The sequence below is a fragment of the Diabrotica virgifera genome, chromosome 7, assembly GCF_917563875.1.
Source record: "Diabrotica virgifera virgifera chromosome 7, PGI_DIABVI_V3a".
NCBI classification, from domain to species: Eukaryota; Metazoa; Arthropoda; class Insecta; order Coleoptera; family Chrysomelidae; genus Diabrotica; species Diabrotica virgifera.
The window spans coordinates 170,780,158-170,789,199 of NC_065449.1; the positions used below are offsets into that span (position 1 = coordinate 170,780,158).

General features: G+C 35.9%; 1 protein-coding gene across 1 annotated transcript; it reads left to right on the plus strand.

The window, feature by feature from the left end:
* The first annotated feature begins 3,101 nt into the window (after positions 1-3,101).
* LOC126887619 (zinc finger MYM-type protein 1-like) lies at positions 3,102-6,078 on the plus strand. Its single transcript, XM_050655213.1, has 2 exons — positions 3,102-3,306; positions 4,163-6,078. Exon 2 carries the CDS (start codon positions 4,165-4,167, stop codon positions 6,061-6,063), a length of 1,899 nt encoding a protein of 632 aa, XP_050511170.1. The 5' UTR covers positions 3,102-3,306; positions 4,163-4,164; the 3' UTR covers positions 6,064-6,078.
* Positions 6,079-9,042: the final 2,964 nt, after the last annotated feature.

Consider the following 9,042-nt stretch of genomic DNA (forward strand, 5'->3'; position numbering starts at 1 on the left):
TTTACACTTCCTCGTATAACATTACAAAACCTTATATTTAAGAAAGAATACATCGAGGAGAATCCATAAATGTAAAAATATACAGCGTGCTCCATTAAGAAACATAAGTATAATATGTCACCCTGTCAATACGGGTGACTCTGTATATTTGAAAATATTTTTAAATTATGGTCCTTTTATACCCCAACTTTTTCTTACATCTCTTCTTACGACAAACAAGTAATTGTTTCGCACTAATTTCCCACCCTGTATATTCCTGTAGGTACTTATATAAAAATAATGTGTCTTATATAATAATTTTCCGTAAAATTGATAATAAAAAAGGTTTCCATGTGGTTCCTAGCTACGCAGAGACACTGTATAAGAGCTTCTGTATAAGAATTTTCAAATCACAATGCCATATTCGGATTCAGCATAATCAAAAACAAAATAGAAACATATTTGTTCAAAGTAAAATGATGAATTTAACGATATTTTTAAAATTATTGATACAAAACAATTGTTATTGTTTAAACAATTAATAAACAATTAGCGGCCAAATCTGCGAGTAGAACTTTTTAATTTAACATGTATACAGGGTGTTTCATTAATAATTGTCCATATAGTAACTGGAGAAACCTTAGCACAAAATACGAAGATTTAACCTAAAACACTTAAATAAAATGTGGTTCCTTACTAAGTTACAGGGTGTTTTATCTAAAAATTTAAAAACTATTTGTGCTCAGCATTTTAAAACTATTCGAAGTATTCTTTTCATACTTGGCAGAAAGTGCGACTACTAGACACCCTATTAAATGATGATAAACAAACGTTTATAGTTACTACCAGAGGCGTACGACAGGGGATGGTGAATGGTTGACGCTTCACAAATTCTACGCCACTGGAGGAATTACTATTTTAGTGCCATTTTTAGATTCTCCAATACTTTCTACGTAAATAATATACTCTTCATTGGTAACGATAAAGTCATTAGTTTTCGAGATATTTGAAGTTAAATATGAAACGGCACAGTTATTTTGATTCATTTATGATATGGTTCATATGATTAAAATTTAAAAATTATTTGTACCCAGTACTTTAAAACTATTTGGCGTATCCTTATCATACTTGGCAGAAAGTGTAGGTACTGTACACCCACTACATTAAGATAAATAAACGTTTCTACCTACTACCAGAGGCGTACGACAGGGGATAGTGGCTGGATGACACTTCCCAAATTCTACGCCACTGACGAAATTGCTATTTTAGTTTAATTTTTTGATTTTGCAATACTTTTTATGTAAATAATATATTCTTCATTCGTAACGGTAAAATGATTAGTTTTCAAGATATTTGAAATTAAAAATGAAGCCACTCAATAAATTAATCAAAATAACCGTGTCGTTTCATTTTTAACTTCAAAGATCTCGAAAACTAATGACTTTATCGTTACGAATGAAGAGTATATTATTTTCATAGAAAGTATTGGAGAATCCAAAAATTGAACTAAAATAGCAATTTCGCCAGTGGCGTAGAATTTGGAAAGGGTCAACCATTCACTTTGCCCCGTCGTACGCCTCTGGTAATAGCCAGAAACGTTTGTTTAACATAATTTAGTAGTTGGTACAGTACTTATACTTCCTGCCAAGTATGAAAAGGATACGTCGAATAGTTTTAGAATGCTGAGCAAAAGTAGTTTTTAAATTTTTAGATAAAACACCCTGTAACTCAGTAAGGAAGCACATTTTATTTAAGTGTTTTAGGTTAAATATTCGTATTTTGTGCTAAGGTTTCTCCAGTTACTATATGGACAATTATTAATGGAACACCCTGTATAAACTAACAAAAAAAGTTTTAAAAAAATATAAGCTTGTTTGAATTTTTCCGAAACAATGCATGTTTTCGTTCTAATTGCACTCCCCTATTACAATCATATTAAGATTGCTATTTAATATTCTTTTCACCATATTTTAATACTTATCATCGAAAGACAAATCCAGAGACACAAAATTATAATAAATATATTTACTAAATTTGTTGACACCTTTATATACTTAGGCTCGCTGCTAACTAAAGATAACAATGTCAGTGAAGAAATTAAAAGAAGAGTAGTGCTCGCCATCTCGCCAATAAGTGGTTACTATGGCTTGAGAAGATAGATGGCCTCAATAATACCCAGGGCCGTAACTAGTCGGTGGCGAGATGTGCCCCCGCCAAAGGCGCAGGTACAATGAGGGCGCAAAATTGGCTATGAAGGAAACCCATTATTTATAGGTATACACTTTTCGAGAAAGTAAACTTTTTGCACAAATTGGAAGAACACATTTGTTTTTTGTTGTTGTTGTAAAATTACTGTTTATAATTTGTTTTATATATTCAGTACTAAATTATTAACACGCAATAAAAGAAAGCTTCCTTAATTGATGCGAAGCTTGATGGCGCGAAGTAATCCCAGGTAAACAAGAGCGCTCCTACTCAGTGTTACCAGATCTCCTGTTTTAGCAGGAGATCTACTGTTTTCATACTTCTTCTCCTGTTCTTCTGTTTTCAATCTCAAATCTTCTGTTATATTTTCCACTAGAATATGGTATGTTTGTATTAAATTTGAGAGATTATCTAGCGTGATCAGACAATAAGTTTAAACATTTGTGAAACCTGAATTTAAACTTTGTTCATGGTGACAGTCCATCACATTCAAGGCCATTAATTAAATAATTAATTATTTAATTAATTGAGCAGTAATTAATAGAAGTGAAGCAAGACAGTCCATGACTAGTTTCTGACTGATTCGCATGCGCAGCTCCGTTTTCAAGCGCTTGAAAACGGAACTGCGCATGCGAATCAGTCAGAAACTAAGCATGGACTGTCTTGCTTCACTTCTATTAATTACTGCTTAATTAAATAATTAATTACTTAATTAATGGCCTTGAAAAATAGCCATAAGATAGTTATTTTGTTCAATTTAACTACATTTTATTGTTTTATTTAAAATTATTAAAATCTCCTGTTTTCTCCTGTTTTTTATGTCCTATTCTACTGTTACGAAGAATTTTCATCTGGCAACACTGCTCCTACTCCACTCGCCAGGCGCCAGCTGTGCTTGAAGCATGTCATAACTTGAATATTTTATACACCGCCCCCCGTACCGCGACGCTCTCGCTCTGATACTTCATTTAGTATCTGTCTCATTCAGTTTAGTAGTTTTTGTGCAACGACGAAATGGTTTTTAATTACAAGCAGTGAATGTTTTAACAGTCGTGGTTTGGACTGGAACTCTTGATTGTCTTGTTGGCTGATCCTACTCGTGCTACCTTGGTCATTATATAGGTAAGAAATTTAATAATATTTTGTTCTTTTTGGTAAATAATTTACTTACAGTTTTTGCTGTAATTAACTTAGAGGCTAAGTTAATTGTAATGTAATTTGGCAAATTAAGAATTATTTAAATTAAACCACTGTCCACCGTACTATCGTTTCTTAATTTTTATCGATTTCAATACAGGCCTTAACACACGTTATTAAAATGTATCAAGTATAAATAGTTTATTGGGTTGGGTGAAAACTAAATACAGTAGAGTCTCGATTATCCGTCATAAACGGGCCGGCAGACGGTCGGATAATCAAAAATGACGGATAATAGGGAAACCCCAACCCCAAGAAAAAAGCTATTTAAATTTTTAAAACGTTACAATTATATATAATACATTAATTTTAAACAACACACACTCACACAATTGGAAACACGCGACGCGAAGGGTAGATGTTGTTGTGACAGTTGCACAATACTGACTAATTGGTGTGCATCTGTGCCAGTGACCTACGGATGTGTGGGTGGAGGTGAGGGGGTTAAGGAAGTGGATGAGTCAGTACAAATTTCTGGCGACGCGGTACAGTCGGCGCACACTATTACAGAGCGCAGTACAGTCCGATTCAACCAAAAAGTAGACTTGTTTTGTTTAACATGTAATTTTAACATGTTTGTGTTACTTTTTTGGTGTTTAATAAATAAATAGTTTAAAATTGATAATTGTGTGTGTGTTTTTACGTCAATACCACCTAACCTCCGAGTTTTTACGTATCCGAGGTGGCCTTGGTCCAAATTACACTGGATAATCGAGATTCTACTGTACGTCAATCACAATTATAATGTTGTAGTTATTACTATGTTGTACTAATGTTGTAGATATGGGACCAAAAAAACCTTCCGGGAGCGAGTTCAAAAAAATTAGAAATAGAAAAGAACAAGATAACAAAAAATTAGCATCTGCACTAGGAAATTGGCTGAAGAATGAAAATACCAGTAATAATCCAGGTCCTTCTGAGCCTCAAATTCAAGACGAAGAAGAAGACGACGAAGAAGTTCATGGTAGAGAGACGCACACCGAAGACTTTTGCAAGAGTAATATGGTTTTGGAGGACCCCACTAGCCACATCACTCCCATTGAGATCGACACTAACTTAGAAGAAAGTAGTGGAAATTGTAGTTCCCACCAAATAGAGTACGAAGATCCCAGAAAATGGCTGACAAATTTTAGATTGGACACAGTTCGTTGTACAATTGTAGAAAAAGGCCCTCAAATGATTAATTTGGAAAACCACATGTTTCCTTGTTCTGATGATGGACAACGCTTCTCTCAGAAATGGGTTTACAAAACTCTACCGAACGGGGAAAATGTGAAAAGGCAATGGTTATTGTATAGCCAATCTAAGGACGTCCTGTTTTGTTTCCCCTGTCTTCTTTTTTCAAAAGACGATAAAAAGGACAAATCTGTGTTTTCTAATATTGAAGAGGGATTCAACGATTGGAGACACCTACACCCATGCATTGTCAATCACGAAAGGTCAATACTTCATCGAGATTCTTACATTCTATGGAAAGAGTTAGAAATAGGCTTAAAAACATACAAGTATGTTGACGCAGGACATCAAAAGCTAATACAAGCTGAAACAGACAAGTGGACCAACATTCTGAAGTGTTTTGTGGATGTTATTCTTCACTGTGCTAGGAATAACTTAGCTTTAAGAGGTGGATGGGACTTGATTGGTGACAGCAACTGTGGTGTGTTTCTGAGTACCTTAGAGCTTATTAGTCATTATAATCCTCAACTAGCTAAACACATAGAAACAGTTAAACATGGAAAGAATGTCACTAGCTATTTTTCTCCCCTTATTCAAAATGAAGTCATAGACCTCTTGGGAAGTAATGTCAGATCAGAAACATTGAGGAAGATAAAACGTGCAAAGTATTTCTCCATCATGTTCGACTGCACCCCAGACACAGCTCATTTAGAGCAGATGAGCCAAGTAATCAGATATGTTACTACCGAGGATGGTAAATGCTCTGTTGAAGAGAGCTTTGTGGACTTCATCATAACTCACCAGAAGACAGGAAGAGGGATATCTCAAGAAATCTTGGAAAGACTTAAAACTGATGACTTGGATATACAGAACTGTCGTGGACAAGGATTCGACAACGGATCAAACATGGCCGGAAAATATGAAAGCGTTCAAGCACACATATCCCAGTTAAATGACCTGGCAACATTTGTGCCTTGTGCGGTACACAGTCTAAATCTCGTAGGCGTGCATGCTGCAGAAGTTTCAGTAATGATGACAACTTTTTTCGGAAAGGTTTTGGATTTTTTCAAATTTTTCAGCAGCTTTACCTCGAGATGGGAGGCCTTGCTTGGTTGTCTCAATACCACACTCAAAAGACATTGTGACACGAGATGGTCGTCCAGGCGTCAAGCCGTGACATCTCTTAAGAATGGTCTAACCTCTGTTTACAAGATTTTGATAAGCATGACTGACAGAGACAACGACTGGAATGCAGACACAGTTTCTGGTGCTATGAAAGTTTTAAAACAAATTGATTTTGAATTTGTGTCGCTTTTGGAAATGTGGTCTGATATTTTGGTCAGTGTAGATTGTACAAACAAGGCTCTTCAAGGGAAAGGTACAACTCTGGATGTAGCGTCTAGTTTGCTCTTGGGTTTAGCAAAAAAAGTAGAAGAAATGCGCAAAGAAGGAGTTTTTTTTGTAAAAAATTTTTGGAAAATGCTAAAGCTACGTGTGACTCTTTGACTATTCCCAGTGAATTCCCTTCTAAAAGGATAAAAAAGGTCAAGATGATGGCTGGAGAGCTGGCAGAAGATCAGTCACGAACACTAGGTCCTCAAAAACTATTTGAGAAAGAGTGCTATGCCGTTTGATAAAATTTCTAGTAAAATGAGAAAGAGGGCAGAACTTTACCATCAAGTGTCATCCGATTTTAGCTTTTTGTCTGGGAAGTCCTTAAGCCAGCAATCCATCTCTCACCTAGAAAAATGTGCAGCCGATTTCGGGTTGAAGTATAGTAGGGATGTAGATACAGTTGAACTAGTCAACGAGGTTTCTTCATTTAAATACCATGCAAATGAGCCTTTTGAAAATATCGAAAAGGCAACGCATTTGGATATTCTCACAGCGATCTCAAAATATGGACTAAGAGATGCCTACCCAAACATTGAAGTAGCTATAAGAATATTTTTGACCATGAATGTCAGTGTGGCATCATGTGAAGGATCGATCATTCAGTAAACTCAAAATTATTAAAAACTATTTGCGTTCCAGCATGAATGAAGCAAGACTGACAAATCTTGCCATTCTATCTATAGAATACAACATTGCTTCGAAAATCGACTACAACGATGTCATAAAAGAGTTTGCAAAACTTAAAGCAAGAAAAGTTAAGTTTTAGTTGCCTAAATTACCATTCCAAACTATGTATGTTTTACTAAGTTCGACAGGTTAAACTTTATTTGTAGAAGATTTTATTGTATTCTGTCAATATTATATTTCTATGTAAATAAATATGTATATATGTTAATGGATAGTCTACCTTATTACTTCCCCAGATCAAAAGACACATGTAGGTGATCAAAATAAAAAGGTTATAGGCTACAGTTAAAAGGTTATTATATCGTTGAGTATAAATTTAAAAAAAAACTACTAGAATTGTTCAAAATATGAATAAATTTTACAATAGAAACGTGCACTAAAAGTGTATTTTTCACTATTAGTGACTCACACGTAATTTAATTAAGAAGTCTGATGGACGAATTCCTTTCAGAAAATAATAAAACCATTAACAATGACAAATTAAAATTAAACCCGTTGTAAAACGATCTCAAAACGATTAAAAACTAACAATTTTGCAGTGTGAAATTCAACATTTTTCGGGGGAGGACCCCCGAACCCCCCGTTACGTTGGGGGGTATTCCATACCCCCAAACCCCCCGGTAGGGGCGCAATTTCATTCCAATCGCCAAGAGCGCTGTATGGCTTAGTTACGGCCCTGATAATACCTATACACAGTGCCGGCGCTAGGGTATAAGGTGCCCGCCTGCAAAACTAGCACAGGCGCCCCCCCACACACACATTCTTATGGGCGCCCATATGTATAAAAATTTTTAGGGTGGAGCCAGACGTGAAGATGTTGCGCATTACATTTTGTATACTTTGGATGACAATATATAGTTTAAAGCACCCGAAAAGCTAGGGGGTGGCACATCCTCCCTGACAGCGTGCCTGCATGGGCGCCCATGCAGATACTCGTAGAACCCCAGCCTTGGGGACATTATGTGTGTTTTAATGAAACAGTGAGACTCACATTTCCGAAGATCAAACCGGTCACTGACTTACCTATCTGACCGCCCATAACCTGGAGTGGTATCTATCTGATCACCAAGCTATAACACCACCCCACCCCATCGCAGTATATAACGAATGAGGAGGCTTTGTACTGAACGTTTCCTTGGATGCCCTGGGTAATGGGACATCCTCTGTATTACATTATGAGGTTAAACCACCTGATTTAAGGGGTAGCTAGAAGAGCTTTTCTCCATATTAATGACCTGATTTTGACACCGACTTAGTCGGTGTTCCCCTATCCGCAAATGTCCCCGGTAAATAAAGTTCGGTTACAGTTTGATTGGATCCATGATCTGACAGAATAACTTCATTTTATTTTTTTAAGAAATTGGCTAAGAGAACTAAGATTGTTTTTGTCATTTCTTCTTTTTCGGCTTTTCTTCTTCGGTTCGTGCCCCAGATAATTTTTTTTGAATCCATTTTTATTTAACTAAATAAAAATAATAACTTTAAAACCTCAAGATTATATTTCTGCAGTAATGTGAAACTGTAATTTAATAATAGTACTGAGTAATTAACAAATATAATTTTATATTAATTGAATGCAACACTAGATTCTTTAACTGCAGACTACAACTGACAAACTATTCTTTATTAGTATAGGTATAATCACATGAAATAATCTTCTTAATGTGCCCTATCAAGTCCCCTTGACGTTGGCGATCAACATGGCGAAACTGTCTCTGTCACGAGCTATTCTAAATAGGTGTTCTGCTTTCTTTATTCCTGTCCACTCCCGGATATTCTTCAACCAAGAGGCCTGCTTTCTACCAATTCCTCCGCGTCCTTCGATTTTACCCATCATAATAAGTTGAAGAATATTATACCGGTCTCCCCTTACTACGTGTCCAAAATAGGCCATCTTTCTATATTTGATGTTATCAAGCAGCTCGCGGGTAGTATTTGCTCTCTTAAGGACTGCCACATTTGTCAGCATAGCCGTCCATGGTATTTTCAGAATACGTCTGTGCAGCCACATTTCAAAGGCCTCCAAACAATTAATGGTGGATATTTTTAATGTCCCTGCTTCGACACCATACAAGAGGACTGACCAAATATAGCATTTAATCATGCGCTTTCGAAGTTGAAGTTGCAAGGTATCATTACAGAAGAATGACCTCATTTTTAAAAATGTCGTGCGGGCTATCTCGATTCTACATTTTATCTCTTTATCTGGATCTAGTTGTTCAGTAATATGGCAACCAAGATATTTAAAACTGGGTACTCTTTGAATTATATGACCATCAACATATAAACGTGAATCTTGATGAGCCAACGGCTAAATACCATGTATTTTGTTTTTGAACAGTTTATATTTAGGCCAAACTCTCTTCCCACTGTGTCAATGGCATTTAAAAGGTGTTGTAATCC